Raw genomic sequence first — 19095 nt, 5'->3', positions numbered from 1 at the left:
CCTCCCCCTGCCATGCAGTGAGCACCCTGCAGCCTAGTGTGGATGGAGGCTGGACTGTGGGTGGAGGACTGAAATTGGGTCAGCTCCGTTCCTAGACATCCCCCGTTGACCTAGCCAAAAGCATTGGAGCGCCCATCTGTTCTCACCAGGGTCCCTTCCTAGAGTCATTGTCCCCACATTCTCCTTAGGGTTCTCCGCCATTGGAACGCCAGCTACCTTGCAGGGTAGGCACTCCTGGCTGGGATGGGCCCTGGGGGGACAGCAGAGGGCAGGTGTGGCCAGCTGGAGGACACTGTTGTAGACTCTGGCCTGGTGGGGCCCATGGGCTGGGCCTACAAAGCAAACGGCAGAGAAGGTGGAGGGCTAGACAGACTGGTAGCCCCCAAGGTAGGGAAGCAGGACGGGAAGGCGCACAGGGGTAGGCCCCACCCTGGGGAATGTATGTTGCCCCTCTCACAGCCCTGCTGCTCCCCCGAAAGGTCTCCTTGGCCCCTTGAGTCCCCCTCGACCCAGAGAGCCACCCGCAGGCCAGATCCAGACCTTGCTTCCTGCAGATTGGCCGTCTCCCACTGCCCTGGGGGGCCTCAAAGCTGAGGCTGTGGAGCCCAGACACTGGGGCGCACACCCTAGCTGTGGTGGGCAAGGTTTGGAAGGCATGGGAGTTGAGCAGGGTCTCCTGGGCACAGATGGCAGGGAGAGTTTCTTCAGGCAGGAGTGGCCAGACAGATGCTGCAGGGGGGGTGAAGCGTGGGGCAGGTCTGTGGCAGGCAAGCTCCTGGGGGTCTGTGTGCTGGTGGGGCAGCACCCCCAGTGGTACTGGGAGGCCAGGAGCGCATCCAGCTCTATATGGTGCGGCTGAACTTCCATGCAGGGCTGGGCGGCAGTCCCCAGCTGGCCCCTCCAGCTGTTGGCCCTCTAGGGTCAGTGTGTCCTCTTGGCCGTGCGGCAGGCCCTTTGGGCATGTGCAGCCCTACTTGTGGTGCTAGTGGGTCCAGGGGTTCAAGGCCCGGTGCCCTCCTGGCCCTGCCAGGTGGGAGTTGCGCCCCTCCCAGGGGATGAGGAGAGCCAGGACTCAGTTCTGGACACCTGGCCCCACCCACCCTCGCTGGGGCACCTCCCACTCAGCCCCAGAGGCCCAGGCTTATGGAGCTGCCCGGTCCTGGGCCCGCAGGGCATGTGTGGCACAGCTCTTTGCCATTGGGGTCACCTACCTGGTGCCTGCACCCCCCCCTTAACCCCCAGCACATACGTGTATGGACGCACGTGCTCACAGGGCAGAAACCGCCACCATGTTGGATCTGCATGTGCCTGGCGTCCCTGCAGGGAATACATGCATCACATAGTTGTGGATGCTCCCAGACACACACGCGTGTGCACAAAAACACCAGCACGCGTGACAAACGCAGACGCACACGTATGAAGGCACATCCGATCCTCGGGGCACAGACACATCCCCCAGGGGGAAGGGATGTGTGCTGGGTGGCCGCCAACCGTGAGCTCAGCCTCCCGCTCCCCCAGGGCTGGAGAGCAGGTGTCTGCTCTGCTTGAGGCCCCCAGGGGTGGGCACGGCAGCCTCACCTGACACAGCCCCCGCCCCTCCCCTCCACATCGGCCTGGCCGGCATCACTGCAGGAGTGGGCGGGCAGGCAGGCGGATGCTGGTGAGGCATGCAGGTGAGCAGGAACCCAGGTGTCCCCACCCTGCACCACCGTGGAGCCCCAGTGCTCAGCTGCAGGGGCTGACACACTCAGTGGACTGGGGTCACTGCAGGGGACTGCAGCTCCTGGCACCGGCCTGCACCCCCACACACACATCGGACGGCCACCGCGGGGTGCAGGAGCAACCTCCCTCTACAGCAGATGGTCTCCATGCTCAGGTGAGAAGTGGGGGCTGGGGCAGGGCCACTTGGCACCTGCACCCACCGGGCCCGGCTAGGAGGCAGTCTCGGTGTGGCCCTGGGTGGATAGCTGGGCTCGTCTGGCTTCCACTCTGTCGCCCGCATGGGACAGTAACACCCTGGGCCGTGCAGGGTCTAGAGCCCACGGGCACCCTGACATCTTCATCTCACAGTTAAGGCCTCCATCTGGAGACTGGGCAGGGCAACCTGTGGGGCTGTGGTGTGGGCTGTGGCCAGAGGCCAGGTCTGGCTGGGCGTCTGAGGCCCTGCGAGGGAGGAGGGCTTTCTAGGCCGCCCAGGAATGGGGGGCAGGTTGGAGAGCCCCCAGGCCTCTACCCACAGCTGCCTGCAGGGACTTCCTGGGACCACCGCCCCTCCCCTGTAGCTGTTGAGAGATCTGTTTATTGGAGACACTGAAGCCTCCAGGTCTCAGGAGCCCCAACCTGTGATAAGAAAGGCCCGGGGCTTTGGCCCGGCCCCTCCTCTTGCCACTCCCTTAGTTCCCGAGAGGCACTTTGTGGTGTTTGTGTCCTCCCCAAAGACACAGAGATGCAGTTGCAGGGAGCCCAACCTACATGACCCTGGATGGCACCTCCCTCTCTGTGCCCCGTGCCAAAGAGGGCAGGGAAGGTGATGGGGTGGGCCTTACCACCTCCTGTCTCCTCTCCAGCTAGTCCTGCACCCACCGCCCATGACCCCACACCTTTCTGCCAGGACAGCCTTGGGCCCCAGAGCAGGTGAGACAGCCCTCACAAAGGGGCACATTGGGCCCTCCAGTGGTGGTTCCCACAGCCAGGCTCCCCTGAGGTGGTAGGACCATCTGTGGTCCTAGGCCTACCCTAGGACACAGGGAGCCCCAGGCAGACCCTGAGGGATGCCCCCAGCAGGCAGTGCCCCAGTGTGCTGGGGGCCCGCAGCAGCTCAAGGCCTGTTCTGTTCCAGGTGCCCAGATGAGCCCAGGCCTCGCCCTCCTCATGTGGCTCACTGCCCACTGCTCTTGTCTCCGGGCCCAGGGTTTCTCCCAGGGAGGGCTGGATGACAGCAGGGCTGACCTGTGGGCCAGGTGAGTGCCAGGTCACGTTTCTGCAGCTGATCCTCTGGCAGGCCGGGGGGAGGGGGGGCGTGCATCCCCAGGTTCTGCACCCGATGGCCCAGGAAAGCTGAGGCAGGGCTCCCATCACTCACCGACTTTGCCCCTAGATGGCCCAGAGCATCCAGTGTCCTGCATCAGACTCACAGCCACGTGGTCAGGACTGGGTCCCCCAGGCTGTCGCAGCTGCCTGGGACCCTGAACCCCTCACAGCTTGCACTGCTTTCCTGGCCTGCCGGGCAATTACTTCTCGTCCTGAGTCCTCTTGGATTTCTTCCTCTGCCCCAAGACTGGGCTGCTCTCCCAGGTCCCAAAGACTCAGTCATTCCCAAGCACTGTCCCGAGGTCTCGTATGTGGGCTCAGCCACCCTTCCCTTCCCTGGAGGATTAGAGATCACTGATGAGCCATCAGTCAATTCATTGGAGGACTGATTAGGCAGGGTTAGAGGCCTGGGGTGAAGTCCCACAAGATATCCTCCTCACACACAGATTTTATTAGATAGATGCACACCGTGAGGAGCACTCAGCCAGAAGCCAGGCCTGCTGCGGTGACCCGGCTGGCGCTCAGGCCACATCTCCTCCACACCCTCAGCCATCGCTGGGACAGTGGAGCCTGCCTGAGCCCAGAGCCCGCTGGGACGAGGCCTCCGGAGGAGGCATAGACCCAGAGTCCAGGCCAGGGCCACTTCCAAGCCCTGCTCACAGCTTGGAGCCTGGCGCCCACTGTGTGCCAACAGGAGTGAGTGAGTGCTGAGTGAAGCCGCGGTCTCGTGTGTGTCTCGCTCCCTCAGTGTTGGGGGCGCTGGCCTCGATGCCACTCCTCACCGCCTGTCCCCTGTCTGCCCAGTGCCGACACCTCCCTCCTGCACGACTTCTGGTGCCAGCCGGCGAGCCAGCTGCCCCGGGACCAGCTTTCCGCTCTCATCCGGGGGATGGCCACCCAGCAGGTCCCCCTCAGAGCCTGGCAGGTAAAGAGCTGTGGCTGGCGGGAGCAGGCCAGGGTGCTGAGGGCAGGGGGTGGACTTCCCGGAGACAGGCGGGGAAGAAGGGCATCCCCAGCAAAGGGCTCAGGTCATCAGGGGGCCCACGGGGCTGGGATGGGAAGCGAGACCCGGCCAGCCTCGCAAACACCTGAGACGCAGCTGTTGGGTAGACCCCAACGTGGCAGGAGGTCCGGCTGTCTGACGTTGAGGTTTCCCTTCCTTGGGTGACTCTCTGGTGCTGCCCATTTGGGACCATTTCCAGGACTTCTCAGTCAATTCCCTGCAGACCCCCTGACTTCTGTTCTTGGCTCGGGTGAGGGATTGTCCAGCAGGCCTACCCTAGACGCTTCCTGCCTCCATTGGCACATGGTGCCCACACTGGGGACAGGTCCTCTGGGCCCCGTGTGGATCTTCCAGCCTGCCGGCCTCTCCCCTGTCATCTGAGTCCACCTCGACCCACAGCTGACCCAAGCATTACCTGCCCCTGAGTTTAAAGAAACAGAAGGAAGAAAAGCTACTATTCTGTCTCATTATAAAATTAGTATGAAATTAGCAATAAATCCGAAAACCCCGAAGTAAGTCAAGCGAGACAAAACGTCTAGGCAGGAGATGACGTTGGGATGAACGACTGAGCCGCTGTAGTGCTGTGGGGGTCGGGGGTGGGGGGCTTTCAGGGTGGCCCCGACACCTCCTGAGACGGGGAGCCGGCAGGGCATCCAGGTGACAGAGCCCAGGCCACGCTGAGGGCGAGGGTAAGGTGGCAGCAGGAGGGGGGCTGGGAGCCCCAGGCTGGGCAAGCCCGCGACACGCCCCTGCCCTGCCCAGCTCAGCTGCCTGGCCAACCTGGCCGCTCGGCATGGCCTCCAGGACGACTTTGAGCTGCACCCTCCCAACCTGTTGCTGTTCTACAAGTGAGTGCCCCCCCCCCCCCCGTGCGGGGACAGCTGAGCATGCCTCCTTCGGAGTCCCAGGGACCCCAGCTCCCCAGGGACATCTGGGCCACCCCAGAGGAGGACCCTCGGGTGGCCCCCACCCTCCCAACAGCCCCCCAACCTGCCCGCAGCCTGACGCAGGTAAGGGAAGCCGATTGCTGGGCCTTCACCCGCCGCGCCGCTCAGGGGGACATGGAGCTGCTCGCCAACCTGCCAGACCAGAGGGTCGCCCTGCGGCACGCAGCCTTGGCCTGCCTGGTAGGCACAACGGGTGGGCTGGGGCAGGGTGGGTGGGCAGGCAGCAGGGCCGGGCTCGTGCTGACCCGCTGTGTGGCAGGGAGCGCCCCACCCGTGGCTCAGCGCCTCTGACCTGCTGCTCCTTGGGGTCCTGCTGTGCGACATGGATGCGTCCCGCATCGAGGCCGCAGACCCGCGTGTGTTGGAGAACCTGCAGCGCTGCCGCCGGCTGACGGCCACCCAGCAAGCCACCCTCAACATGCTGCTGGCCGGCGGCAAGACCGTGCTGGGGTAGGCAGGGCCCGGTGCCCTCTGCCCAGGCCTCTCCTCCTTGAGAGGACCTGGACTTTGGGCCCAGGAGACCCCTAATGTCTACCGACCTGCTGACCTGTGACCTGTCCCCCCAGCTCACAGCCCCACCGACCCTGCAGCCTACGGTGCACAGGCTCGGGGTGCTACTGCCACCCTCCAGACCCCCAGTTCCCCTGCCCCCACACCTGGGGTGGAACGGTCTCTGCTGAGCAGGCCGTGGAAACTGGGTGCTCAGGGAGGGGCAGGCAGCCTCCGGGGGCTGGGGCTCTGCTCCTGACCCTAACACGGTGCTCCCTTACCCCACACCAGTCCTCCTGGTTCCTGGAACCTAGAGGGGCTGCAGACCCTGGGATCCCTGGCCACCTACATCAGCTCCAGCCTGTGGATGCAGGTGCAGGAGGTAGGACACTCTACGGGGTGGGGGGGGGGGGGGGGTGTTCACAAGCTGGCTGTGGACAACGACAGGGGCATCCAGCCGACCTTCCACCAGCCTGTCCAGGCCTGGGGGTAGGGCTCCAATGCCTGACGAGCGTCCCCAGTCACTCCCTGCCCCAGGGTTTCCATCTGCGGGACGGGAGGAGGAACCAGGTGGCCCCGGGCAGCCCTTCCCCGGGTACAGTCTCTACGCCTGTCTGGCCAGGCTGTGGGCCTGGCCTTCTTCAGCAGCACAGTGGCCACGTACCAAGCTGGGCGGCTCAGCCAGCGTGATGCCAGGCGCTTCGTCACTGGCTTTCTCAAAGCCAAGGCCGCGTCAGTGTCCTCTCGGCCCAAGCGGGGCACAGGTCAGTGTGGCCACCATGGCCTGGGAATGCTGTCCCTCCCGTCCTCTGGGCTCCTAACCCTGGGGGGGAGCACCCAAAACATAGTCCCACCTGCTGCTGGACCTCCTGGGTACCACCCAGGGGTCTGCATCCAGCCTGGGGTGGGGCTGGGGGGTCAGAGTCCAGTGGAGCTGAACTGCAGGTCAAGGTCAGGGTTGACTCTACCTGGTCTGGGCGAGGTTCTCGGCTAGAGGTCAAGCTTGGGAGGGATTCAAGGGTGGGTCAAGGTTAGGAGTGAATCAGCAAAATTCAGCTCAAAACCCCCAACCCCCCCCCCCCCAAACACAGGGAGACCCTGCATCCACGGGGACATCACAGCGGCCACGCTCCATGACCACCTCTTCCTAGTGCACTATGACTGTGTGCAGCTCGAGTCCTGCCTGGGCAGCCGCGTGCTCAAAGCCAACCTGGACCCCCTTCTGCAGCACCCACTGCCAGTCGAGTGCCAACGTGTCGTCAAGGCCAAGCTGGCTCAGGTGCGTCGCAGACCAGCTGCGGGGGGCGGTGGGCAGGCACCCAGCCGCGGGCCTGACCCTCCCACCCACCCAGGTCTACCCACATGGCGTCCCCGAGGACCAGCTGCGGCTCATCACCTCTCTGGTCTACCTCTACTCCCGCTCGGAGATCGGCCAGTGGAACATCACGTCCAGGGACACGGTCGTGGCCCTGTTGGCCTCGGACGGGGCCCTGGAGAACCAGACCGAGGTGAGGGCAGCATGGTCGGGGGGGCGGGCGGTGCGCCGCCCCTGGGCCCGCTGACCTGGGCCCTGCTGACCCAGGCCCTGCCTCCAGGCTGTCCTACAGAAGTACCTGGACCACAACGGCACCATCACCAGCACCCTGCTCATGGCCATCGGGGGCTCCCGCCTCTGCTGGATGAGTGCCAGGCAGGTCCAGGCCATCAGGCCCACAGAGTTCCGGTGAGCCAGCCCAGGGACGCGCCCAGCCAGGGAGGGAGGGGCTCAGCCTGAGGCCTGCTAGGTTCCCGTGGCTGCACAACCAGGTACCACAAACCTGCTAGGTTCCCATGGTTGCACAACCAGGTACCACAAACCAAGTGGTAAAACTTCTCCCACGCAATCTGAAATCGATGTCCTAGGGCCAGCTCCCTCTGAAGCCTGCAGGGGTGGCTGCAACCTGCTTGGGGTGGTGCTGCCGGAACCCCTTGGCCTTCCCAGGGCCGGTGGACGCATCCCCACCTCCGCCCCTGCGGCTGCAGGGCCTTGCACTCCGCGCCTGTGCACACAGTCCCTTCTCTTCACCTGTTGTTAGACTCGGGGCTGCGCTAATTCCCTGAGATGTCATCGTCATCACATCTACAAATAGGAAAGGCTCTATTTCCAAACAAGGTCGCATTCTGAGGTTTTGGGCAGGCGTGATTTTGGGGGGGACACTATTCAGCGCTGTACAGAGAGCAAGAGGAAAGCTGTGGCAGGGAGAGGCCGGGAGCACGAGGGGCTCCCAGCGCGCCCACCAGCTTCACGCTCCCCCAGGCAGGCCGGGGCCCTGGATATCTCCTCCTGCCCCCAGAGCCGGAAGGACGCACTCTACACCAAGGCCCGCGAGGCCTTTGGCAGCACCAGGAACACAGCTAACTACTACCGCCTTATGCGTCCTTACCTCGGTGAGCCCCTGCCCTGTGTGCGGGCCCCCTGGCCCCAGAGGCCCCCGCCCCTGCCCTCTCACCACTGCCTGCCCCCAGGAGGTGCCCCCGTGGAGGAGCTGCGGTACCTGGTCCAGGCTAACGTCTCCATGGATATCGATACCTTCACCAACCTGAACCCCCGAGTGCTGCAGGTGGGCCCCCGGGGCGGCCTGTCTGGGGTGGGGGATGGGGCTGCCAAATCGGGGGAGGCCTCTGTCACAGCCTGCAGGCCCCATGCATCCCAAAGTCAGAGGTACACAGACAGCATGAACCCCAGGTCGCTTCTGCCAGGCCTCACCCCTGTGCTCGCTCCTCAGTTAAGTACTGCCCTGCTGGGTCTGCCTTTGGCCCCAAAGCCGGCCACTGCGGGACCCTCCAGACCTGCGCCCATAGCCCTCTTCCTCCCCTTGCAGAGCCTGAGTGTCGGCAATGTGACCACACTGCTGGGCCAGAACGTGGGGGACCTGCAGAAGGCACGCAGCCACCCGACCATCAGCTCCTGGCTCCGCAGCCTGAATACGTCGGTCCTAGGAGAGCTGGGCCTGGACAGGGACACTGCCGGCCCCACCAGCCTGGCCCGCTCCACCACTGGGGCCCCCAACACGACACCTTGGGTGCCCCATCTGGCCCCCACCTCGGGCCAGCCGGGGAACAAGGCCCCCACTTCTGGTATGCCCCAGACCCATCCTCCCCTCTAGTGTGCCTTCCCTGTCTGCGCAGGGCCTCTGTGGACCCGACTGCCCCTGGCTCCTCACCTTGCGCCCAACCTCATTCTCTGTTGGCTCTTTCCTTCACCTGCTTGGGTGACATGTGGTGACACTGGCTGTTCAGTTACTAAAGGACAAAATCACCTCCTCCAGCACCTGCCGAGCACCAGAAAGTGGGGGTGGGAGAAGCTTTGAGAGCCCTGTCGAGGCCCAGAGGAACAGCCTCCGTGGCAGTCCCCCCTGGCCTTCCCAGCCCAGGGGCGCAGAGTGAGGGCCTGCCCAGGCCCAGGAGGCTCCCAGCCAGGCCTGATAGGTGCTCCATCCACGTTCCTCCTACAGGCAGTCCACCGGCCCACCTGAGGTACCTGCCACTCGCTGTGGCCCTGCCCTCCGGCCTCCTGGGGCTGCTGTATTGGGGTACCCCAGGGCCCAGCCAGGACTGCTTCTGGGGCGCCTGCACCAAGGCCTCCAAAGGCGGCACCAGCCCCGCCCCACATGCAGGGAAACTGGGGCTGGAAGGTGGAGCCAGACACCTGCCCAGGCCCAGGGGCAGGCTCCAGGCCCAGAGGACCTGGCCATGTCCCACATCCTAGGGGCCTGTGGGGCTGGTCCCTTCACATCCAGCTCCCAGGACATGGAGCTGGAATGAGGACCTGGGCCCACCCCGCGGCCAGCCAGGAACAGTTGACCAAGTTGCTGCCCCAATCCTCTGGCCTCCCTCAGGATGAAGAACTGGTACTGGGGAGGGGGCTTTGCTGATGGATTTGAATAAAAGACAAGGTGATCCTCCTGCCTGCGTCCTTTTGCTCTGAGCCCAAGGAGGGACAGAGACCCTCTTAGTGGGGAATAGGACTTCTGTCTGCATCTCCTGGGCCCTGTCCCCAGAAGCCACCCTGAGTGTTGGCCTGGCCTCAGAGGGAAGGCCCTGGGAATGGAAACAGTGGTAGGGGGGCCCTAAGAGCCACCCCCTTTCCCCCCTCCCCGTCTCCAAGTGCAAACAGGAGGGACTCCAACTCAAGAACCACATCTACCACCTCATGGGGTTGTGCCTCCCCACCCGGTCCTCAGAACACCACAGGGCATCTCTGCAGGGAAGGACAGGGGCCTTTTATTGAAGTCCAGTCCCCTTGGGGTGGGCCAGGCAGGGCTTCAGGGCAGGGGAGGTCCCGCATCCAGAGCAGTGGGCTCACTTGGGGATCAAAGCCAGGAGCAGAGTGGGGATCGCAATGAGCACTGGTCCGGGTCCGAGGAGGCGGGCGCCCCCTGAGAGGGCCTCTGCAAAGAGAGTGACTCAGGCGCTGGGCGTGGCTCTGCCCCCACCCCACCCAGCTGGCCACCCTGGCCCACCTCGGAAGCTGAGGTCCATGACCAGGTAGCCATTGGGGATGCCACCGTGGAGCCCCAGGCCCAGACCGTCCAGGTCATCTTGCCACTGCCGTAAGATCCAGTCCCGCACGGGGCTGCTCTCCTGCTCTGCCTTCAGGCCCACCAGGTTTGGACCCAGAAGGTTTTGTACCTCGGCAATGGTCAGCGGCTGCCAGAGCCCCCAGGGGGCCGTCAGGGTCACCCTGCCTCTCCCCCAGAAGGCTGTCCAGACCTCCCCATGCTTCCCGGGCCCAAACACCCTGCCTCAGCCCCTCGGGACTTCGGAGCGGACCCCGGCGCTCTGACAGCCCCCGCGCGGCCCCGCCCCCAGCCGTACCAGCACAGCCTCCGTCTGTAGCGTCTTGAATTGTGGCCATGTCCATGTTCACCTTCTGACGACTGAGAGCCCGCAGGTCCTCCGTGGGGGCCCCAGCTGCTCGCGGGGAGAGGGGCCCCAAGCATGAGACCTCACAACAGCCCCCAGTCTTACCCCCTGACCCTAAGGACTTCCTGGGCCCCAGGTTCCCCTGGGTGGGTGAAGAAGCTGGCGGGGGCTCAGACTCACAGGATCTCAACCTACACACACGTGTAAGGGCAGGGGGCGCGTTGAGCACCGACCACACCAACAGTAGCTGCCTCGTGAGGCAAGAACCTGGCAGCACCCGCGTGGGGAGCCTGGGCCGTCACGCCCCCCAGGGCTTCTCCCTGGCTCACCCAGGTAGGGCTTGATCTTCACGAAGTATTCAGACCCACTGATGTTCTGGAAGGCCGCGCGGGCCCAGGGATAGAGGATGTCCATCTGCGGTGGGCGGCATGCCTCCAGGTCCTGGGGCCTGGTTGCCCTAAAGAGGCAGCACGGGGCCGGGCAAGGGGCCGGGCAGTGAGCTTGGAGTACGGCATGCCCACCACACCCGGCAGGCCCCTGGGACTCACCAAAGGACGCTGGGTTGCACGGAGCCCAGCTGCTCAGGACTGAGAAAACACAGGTACGTGGGGCTGAAGGTGGCCAGTGTGTCCAGGGAGGCCTTGTCCAGCTGGCCCCCTCCTGCCACGTAGCGGGCAATCAGGGCAGCCACCTGTGGAAGGAAGCCACTGAGGCGTCTTGGGGCTGGGAGAAAGGCATCCCCTGGGGCCTGCACAGCCTCACCCCATCTGCTCCCTCGGGGGAGGTTGTCACCTGAGCATCCATTGTCTGCCCTTTGCTGACTTGAGAAGAGATTTCACAGTTTCCAGGGATGTCACGTTCCACTTGTGGATGTCCGTGGGGGTGAGCTCGAGGAAGAAGTACCTCAGGTGCTGGATCAGGGACTCAGGGTACCCCTGTGGATAGAACTGCCCAGGGAGGTGACCGGGAGGGCCACGGCCATGCTCTGGGTGCCCACAGAAACTGTGGCACAGCGGGCAGGCCTGAGCCCATGACCAACTACCTCATCCAGTTTGCGCTTGAATACATCCAGCTGCTGGTAGGTGAAGGGCACCATGTTCACGCGGTCCATCTGAGCCGCCAGCAGGGCCCCGTCCACACAGGCCTCCAGTTCCCACTCCTCGTAGAAGACAAGGTTTTCATCTATCACGTGGGCCTTCCACTCAGGTAGGCAGACATTCTCCGCGGGAGCAGGCGGGGGTTGGGGGCTGGACTTGTCGTGTCAACCTCCTCCTCCCTAACCTTGCTGAGACCCTGGGGACTGCATGACCCCCTCCAGGCCTCAGTTTATACATCAGCAAACTGGGGTGATTCTGTCCACTCTCCGAGGTTGTCACAGCTGAGCAAGCCATGCAGCCAGGAAGGGCCACACATGTGTGGGCAGGTGCAACCCACAACACTATCCCCATCTCCATGTCTCCCGACAGCCAATGGGGCAGGGTGTCCTGCTTACTCTCCGTGTCCCGCCGGTCCCTCAAGAGGACAACAGTCAGCTCAGGTTGCTGCCAGGACAGGTCCCGGGAGGTGCCTTGCAGCCATGGGGTCATGACACCTTTAGGATAGAACATAGCTGTGGCTGAGCCAAGTGTAGCCCAGTGTCTGAGGACCCCCACCCGGACCAGACACCTTCCTCTCTTTCCCCAGAGGGACCTTACCAGTCTCGAGTCTGCAGCTTGGGCCCTGGAAGGAAACACCCACCCTGCAAGGGAAGGGGCACAAGGTTTGAGGGGATGGCCGGGGACTCCTGGGTGTGCTTGCCACAGGCCCCCACCCTGGGTAGGAAGGAGGCAAAGCTGGCCCCCCCAGTCTCAGCACCCCATGATGTCACAGCCTACCCCACCCCAGGGAGCCCAGGTCCCCCACATCCTCCTCCTAAGACCTCACTGCTCAGGGCAATCCGATACCCATTCCATGGACACTGTCCCTTTGGCCTGAGCCCCCATCACTGCCCTGGCCCAGCTTCCAATGTTGCAAGGTATAGAGGGACAGAGGCACCTCTGGGAGCAGAGACATGGCCGAAAGCCTACCTGGGACTCAGGGCACCTGTTCAGGATTCAGGACACGTGCCCAGATTTGGGACACATGCCCGGACTCGGGCCACCTGCCCAGAACTTGGAACAACTGCCTGACCTCAGGGCACCTGCCAGGGAGGGGGGGCACTGCCTGCCACCAGGAAGGAGGCATGGGGCAGGTAGAGCCTTTCTTAAGAATGCTCAGCTGTCCTCTGATGCTCTTTGCACCCTAACAATCTACGGTAGCCGGCCCCTATTACTCACCAAGGCTGAGAAGCAGGAGCAGAAGGTTGCCGTGGGCAGAGGTCCCACAGGACCCCAGCAGAGGCTGAGCAGTCTGCAAGGCTTCTTCTGTAAAGAAGAACCACTTGGATATCCTCACCGCTTGGGCAGGACCCCACCCTGCCCCCCGCACCCCTTTGCCCTGGGCTGTGCAAGGCCTTATGGGTCTGGAAGGGTTCAGAGCCCCCACTGGAACCTTCTCAGGCCCCTGCGGGTGGCGTCCATGCGGCCTCTGGCCCTGCTCTCAGGACCAACCGGTCTACCGGGCCCGCCCTGCCCCCTTGGGGAAGCTGGCCCCTCCTGCCGGGGTGTTGAGTCTGAGTCAGCCTGGCCCCCAGCTGTCAGAGCCCAGGAGGGCAGCTGGTGGCTGGTGGCTGTCCCCTCTGCCCACAGGGCAGGGCAAGGCGAGGCCAGAGAGTTTAGTGCAAGAAGGCAGGGCCACCTCTGGCTCAGGCTGACCTCCGTTTCCCCATTCACACCAGGGCTGGGGAGAAGGCTGAGTGACCCCTCCACACACTGCCTGGGGCACAGTCATTCTCTCCTCCCCATCCTGCCCCACCCAAGGCCCAGGTAGACAAGGCCGGTGGGGCCCACCTGCACCCATGGTTTCCCTCCTGACGTCCCTCCCTAAACAGAGGCCTCGGGAGGAACAACACCCCTTCCTACCTGCCAGTCCCATGAGTGGGGCAGTGGGTGGAAAAGCATTCCGGGAAGATGCCCCCACCGTGCATTTCTGGAGTGGCGTTTAGGAGGCCTTGCCGGCCAGTGTGGGGATGGGGAGTGGGTGGGGAGCCTCTCTCCAGGGAGTATTGTCCCGGGGGAGGGTAGGGGGGGTGCTGCAGGAGACCTAACCACCTCTACACTCACCCCTCCCACTGAGGCCCAGAGAGGGAGGCTGCCCTGAGCTGGGTGAGCGGAGACATCCCCTCCCTGCAACACTCCGCCCAAGCCAGTGTCAGCCCCACCCAGGCTCAGAAATAGGGAGAGATGCATTCATGCCTCAGCAGCCCCTTTCAGCTGGGTAAAGAGCCTAGCCCTCAGGGAGTGTCCTGGGGAGTGGCCCCAGGGGAGCCCTCTCCCCTCCCCCGCCAGGCTCCAGAGGAGGTGGGAGGAAACCAGACCTCCAGACCAGAGAAGGGGCAGTGGAGTGAGGCCCCAGCCCTTGGATGGAGGAGGCCAGGCAAGAGCTGTGCCTCCTCCTGGGGTCCCCCTTAGCCCCCTCCCCAGCCCCATGTCACCAGGGAACCCCCAGCACCGCAGGTGGGGGCGTCCTGGGAGCCTCCGCAGGCCACCGTGGGCCTTGCAATCTGCATCCCCACCCCCAGGAAGGCCAGTTGGTGCCACAGAGGCAGGTCAGCTTCCAAAGTGGCCTGAACTTGACCTGCAGTTTCAAGTCTGTTTCCACCAGTCTGGGGCGCCCATGTTCGCGTGTGACATGGAAACAGTCCACAAACAGCGTTGTGTCTCCCTGGCCACGGCTGCCGTGATACGTCCTCCTCAGTCCTGCATCCATCCTTCGAAGGCCGGCTCAGAGGCACTTGGCTGGCTGGGTCGGTGAAGCGTCTGCCTTTGGCTCGGGTCATGATCTGGGGGGTCCTGGGATCAAGCCCCACATCAGGGCTTCTCCCTCTCCCTCTGTTGCTCCCCCTGCTTGTGCTCTCTCCGTCAAATAAATGAATAATCTAAAAAAAAAAAAAAATGCCAGTTTAGTGGGTCCCAGCAGGGGCAGTATAGGGAAGGTCCCTATACTGGGATGGTCCCATCTGTAGGCCCGAGTCCTGCGTGACCGGCACGCCCCTGGTCACCTGCTAGTCCTTGACCACCGGCACACCGGCTGAGTGCCTGTTGCATGCTGGGCGCTGCTCAGACCCTGGCATACGCTGGAGCGGGAAAGGCTCAGGCCCTGCCCAGGAGAGGCCGGCCCTGCTTCCTGGCGGTGTCTGCAGTCTGCATGCAGCATGCGGTAGGGGTGGTTGTGTCAGGGACAGATGAATGACCAGCTCCTTCCCGCAACCAGGAGTCATGAGCCCATAAGGCCTGGCGGGCCTGCCACCTGCAGAATCTCCCAGCCCAGCCCAACCGCCCGAGGTCTGGCCCTCAAGTGATGGAAGTCAGACCACATTCCCAAGCTTGGGCCCCTCGGGTGAGAGTGGGCAGGGGAGCAGATGACAGGCTTAGGGTCTTGGCTGTGTCATTTAGTCAGCACCAAGCACAGACAAGCTCTGCGGCCGGCCCAGGGTGACACAGCAGGCAGGTGCATCCGGAGCTGGGGCAGAGCTGACCCTGAGGGCGCCGCGTCTGAGCAGAGCTGGGGTGGCAGGGGGGCTGTCTTCAGCACTCCCCAAGGGCAATGAGGAGCTAGGGAAGGGACATCTAAGGTGGCAGGGGGCAGGGCTGCCCCCCAGCCTGCTCCTTTGGGGGTGGCCAGGGTCCCTCCGGTAGGTCCCAGGACCAGCCTTGGCTAATCCCTGCTCCCACTCAGACCTTCTTAGCTAGAGGTGCCAGGAGTGCTGATGGACATGACCCTACCCCCACCTCCCCAGGCATGCCCATGCAGGTGACCCAGACCCTGACTGGGCCGCTGTCCCCACCCCACACAGAGGAGGCCGTGGTCAGCCCCTCATGATGCTGGACCCTGGGCTGGGTCTCAGGAGACCTCTGGGACAATCCCCTGGTGTCCCCAGGCCAGTGAGTGTTTCAGGGTGATCAACCAACCCCGAGCCTCCTCTGCGTTGGCTTCCTCAACTTGGAAGTGAGGTGGTCAAGAGGCCCCCTCGGGTGTCAAGGGAGACAAATGAGGCCTTGCCAGGCAGCTGAGAGCGGGCGCTGCTCTGGCCACAGGAATGTGCAGGTGGAGGCCCTGCGAAGGAGCCACCCAGGGGGAGGGGCACCCAGGGCGGAGAGCAGCTCCAGCCGGGCCTTTCCCCAGTGGGTGTGAGTGGCAGCTCCCACCGGGCCTGGACTGGGCATGCGCCACGAGCTGAGGCCTTGCTTCACAGGATCTCACTCCCCCATATCTCATGCTGAGATTCGAGGCTCAGTGAAGCAGAGTGGCTGGGATCACACAGCAGAGCAAGGGTGTGGTGTCCCAGCTGGGGCCATGGCAGGATCTCTATAGGCCACCCCACCAGTCCCAAGGTCAGCAGATTCTGGGTGGTGGCCACCCAGTCAGGCCGTGACTCCCAGGGGCATCGGCCATAGTGTGACTTCCTGGAGCGAGTTCCAGGCTCACAGCAATGGGGCACGGACATCGCTGGTGTGGGGAAGGGGTTGGGTGCAAGCCTAGGGTTCACAGAAGGCAAATCCAAACCAGAGCCAGCCCCAGCAAGCACACAGCACTGCCCTCCACGATGGCGGGGCCAATGGGACCCTGCCTGTCCCTGGCACTGGCTGGCTGTTGACAGGAGGTAGAAGTCACCTTCCTGCTGCCGTGGCCACTGGCCAGTGAGGACAGACAATGTGTGCCTCTGATCTGCCAGATGCCGAGTGCCAACTGTGAACCCCGGCCTTCGTGGTACAGCCTTGAAGCCAACGTCCCCAGTGGCTCCTCACTTTCCCTCCAGCCCCTCCAGTGATTTTGTGAACAGGAATTCCCCGTGTAGAATCTGTCTCTCAGTTACATACCTACCTGCAAAGCCCTCTGTTTGCTAAGTCATGCGGATACAGCTGCCTGTGTCTGATCTTTTTCTGTGGGCTGGGCTTCCTGGTATATGCAGTCAGACCAAATGCCAATTAAAACAGAATTCAGCAAGGCTGCCTGGTACAAGAAATCAATTTACAGAAGTCAGTAGGGGAGTAGATTCCTTAAAAATAAATCCCACCCACAGATAACAACTGAAACATTCTGGACAAAAGGTAAAAAAAAAAAACCCAAACAAAACGAATTCCCTGCAGGTTTGGGGAAATGAACAAAAGTGGGCAGATTTTGATGAGGAATCGGCACTTGAGGGAGAAGATTTCCCTCTGTGTGTGTAGCTTTGCCCTGAAGACAGCCAGAGGCGAGGCTGCAGTGTGCCAGGGCTCAGGCTCCAGCAGAGATTCCCACCGTCTTTCTGGCCGAAGGAGGAAGGAGTCCATGATAAGCAGACACCAGAGAATGAGTGGAGAACTCTGGAAAGGAGAGAGCCAGAAGAGAGGACCCCAAATTCTGTGTTTGAAGGCTACCCAAGACTCTTGCTGACCCGAGTCATGCATGTGCAGGGCATACTGAAACAGCTCAGCCAAAGATGAAATATGGACGGAGATGGACCTCTGCCCACCTCAGGGTTTGCAGTCACAGCTCAAGCCCAAACACATTCAATGCCACCAAAACCAAAAGCAGCCACAGTCTTCATAGGAATATAACAGAACGCAGTGTCTCTACAACCTGATGGTCACAGCGTTCATGATAAAATCCAAGACTGTGTCAACTATACTTCGCTACTTGTCAGAGGAAGAGCCAGGAAACGGTGACTCATCCTCAGAGGAAAGGAATCCACTGAGGCCAATGCCAAGATGAGTCAGTTATTAGAATTATCACACAAGGTTTTTTCTTAAGATTTTAAGTACTGTCCGCACCCAACGTGGGGCTCGAACTCACAACCCCGAGATCAAGAGTCACACACAGCCTACCACCACCGACCAGGCAGTCAGGCACCCCATGAGACAAGGATTTTAAAGCAGCTACTACAACTGTACTCAACTGGGTAATGGAAAGTAGGCTTTCATGAATGGAGTTGTAGGAAATACACACACGTGCGTATAACCAAATAGGAAGTTTTAGAACAACCTGGAATTTTAAAATCCACAGATGGACTTAATAACAAGATTAATCACTTCCAATTGAGTTAAATAGATTTTGAGGTATGGAAATTTCCTTTGCGAGTCCACTGAAGGGCTGTGGTTTGAGCTCACAACATTCAACTGCTGCAGATGTGTATGGGCGCGGGGAGCCCACTTCTTGCTCCAGTTCTGACAGTATGGGAAGGACATAAACCACGTCCCTTGCGGCTCACATAACATTAGTTGTTGAAATGATGGTAACGCGTTATAGGTTTTGCATACACGTGCTTCTTTCCCTTGTAAACTTAGGTTGAATTCATTAAGAGGCATCATCAAGTATGAAGGAAAAGTTAAATTCCAAAGCAATTTGGTGTGTGATCATTTAGGTGAAAGGAGGTTCTTCACAGTGAATACACTAGCAGATATTGGATTGTACACTTCAGAGGGGTAAGCTGTGTGCTGTGGGAATTATAGCTCAGGAAAGCTGTTTTTAAAACATAGGCCAAAGGCAAGAATACACAAAGGGAAGAGGACAGTCTCTTCAACAAATGGTGTTGGGAAATCGGACAGCCACATGCAGAAGAATGAAACTGGACCATTTTTTTACACCATACACAAAAATAAACTCAAAATGGATGAAATACCTAAATGTGAGAACTGAAACCATAAAAATCCTAGAAGAGCACACAGGCAATAATTTAGCTGACATCGGCTGTAGCAACTTCTTTCTAGATATGTCTCCCGAGGGAAAGGAAATAAAAGCACAACTAAACTGTTGGGACTACACCAAAATAAAAAGGTCCTGCCCAGTGGAGGAAACAATCAACAAAACTAAAATGCAGCCTATGGAATGGGAGAAGATATTTGCAAACAACATATCTGATAGAGGGTTAGTATCCTAAATATATAAAGAACTTAGCAAACTCAACACCCAAAAAGAATAATCTATTTAAAAAGTGGCCAGAAGGCATGAACAGACATTTTTCCAAAGAAGACACAGAGATGGCCAACAGACACACGAAAAGATGCTCATCATCACTTGTCATCAGGAAAATACAAATCAAAACTACAATAAGATACCACCTCACACCTGTCAAAATGGCTAAAATCAACAACAGGTGTTGGGGAGGATGCGGAGAAAGGGGAACCCTCCTACACTGTTGGTGGGAACACAAACTGGTGCAGCCACTCTGGAAAACAGTATGGAGGTTCCTCAAAAAAGTCAAAAATAGAACTACTCTACGATCCAACAATTGCACTATTGTTTACCCAAAGAATATAAGAACACTAATTCAAAGGGATATACGTACCCTGATGTTTATTGCAGCATAATTTACAACAGCGAAATTAGGGAAGAAACCCGAGTGTCCATCGATAAATGAATGGATAAAGTACAGCTGGCATATATACAAGGGAATATTACTCAGCCATAAAAAAGAATGAGATCTTGCCATTTCCAACAAATGGATGGAGCTAGAGAGTATTATGCCAAGTGAAATAAGTCAGTAAGAGAAAGACAAATATCATATGATCTCACTCATATGTGGAATTTAAGAAACAAACAAACAAAGGGAAAAGAAGAGAGACAAGCCAAGAAATAGACTCTTGAGAAGAAACATATGGTTAC

At 60.7% G+C, this 19095-nt stretch overlaps 2 protein-coding genes across 8 annotated transcripts; one reads left to right on the top strand and one right to left on the bottom strand.

Annotated features, from left to right (window-relative positions):
* The first annotated feature begins 39 nt into the window (after positions 1-39).
* LOC123840674 (mesothelin-like protein) lies at positions 40-9401 on the top strand. Of its 7 annotated transcripts, XM_045870408.3 has the most exons (16): positions 40-1876; positions 2568-2634; positions 2840-2960; positions 3835-3955; positions 4796-4881; positions 5034-5160; positions 5240-5430; positions 5761-5851; positions 6092-6233; positions 6561-6748; positions 6822-6977; positions 7065-7192; positions 7766-7896; positions 7975-8069; positions 8331-8586; positions 8964-9401. In XM_045870408.3, the coding sequence occupies exons 1-16, from the start codon at positions 1655-1657 to the stop codon at positions 9215-9217; spliced, it is 2376 nt and encodes a 791-aa protein (XP_045726364.3). In that variant the 5' UTR covers positions 40-1654; the 3' UTR covers positions 9218-9401. The 7 variants fall into 7 exon arrangements, with proteins under 7 accessions (XP_045726364.3, XP_064448333.1, XP_064448334.1 ...); XM_064592266.1 differs by lacking the exon at positions 40-1876 and adding an exon at positions 3487-3726 and having other exon boundaries at positions 2617-2634; positions 7766-8069; XM_064592265.1 differs by lacking the exon at positions 40-1876 and adding an exon at positions 3487-3730 and having other exon boundaries at positions 2617-2634; positions 7766-8069.
* Positions 9402-9710: 309 nt separating this feature from the next.
* On the bottom strand, positions 9711-11981 carry MSLN (mesothelin). The gene is given in 9 exon segments (XM_045870397.1): positions 9711-9899; positions 9972-10158; positions 10327-10356; positions 10358-10422; positions 10704-10831; positions 10923-11081; positions 11167-11321; positions 11417-11595; positions 11867-11981. Coding segments are annotated over 9 exon segments (1107 nt in total). The 3' UTR covers positions 9711-9810.
* Positions 11982-19095: the final 7114 nt, after the last annotated feature.

The sequence above is a fragment of the Mirounga angustirostris genome, unplaced genomic scaffold, assembly GCF_029215605.1.
Source record: "Mirounga angustirostris isolate CCGP_5_RB_7025 unplaced genomic scaffold, mMirAng1.0.hap1 SCAF_5, whole genome shotgun sequence".
Classification (NCBI taxonomy): domain Eukaryota; kingdom Metazoa; phylum Chordata; class Mammalia; order Carnivora; family Phocidae; genus Mirounga; species Mirounga angustirostris.
This window is presented reverse-complemented; position numbering and strand designations above follow the sequence as displayed.

Excerpts from the sequence above, each read along its gene's own strand:
- LOC123840674 (XM_045870408.3), top strand. The coding sequence starts at position 1,655 with ATGCTGGTGAGGCATGCAGGTGAGCAGGAACCCAGGTGTCCCCACCCT. Across the intron at positions 2,961-3,834 it reads AGGGCTGACCTGTGGGCCAG|TGCCGACACCTCCCTCCTGC; the intron begins GTGAGTGCCAGG and ends CTGTCTGCCCAG. Across the intron at positions 6,978-7,064 it reads CCCTGGAGAACCAGACCGAG|GCTGTCCTACAGAAGTACCT; the intron begins GTGAGGGCAGCA and ends CCCTGCCTCCAG.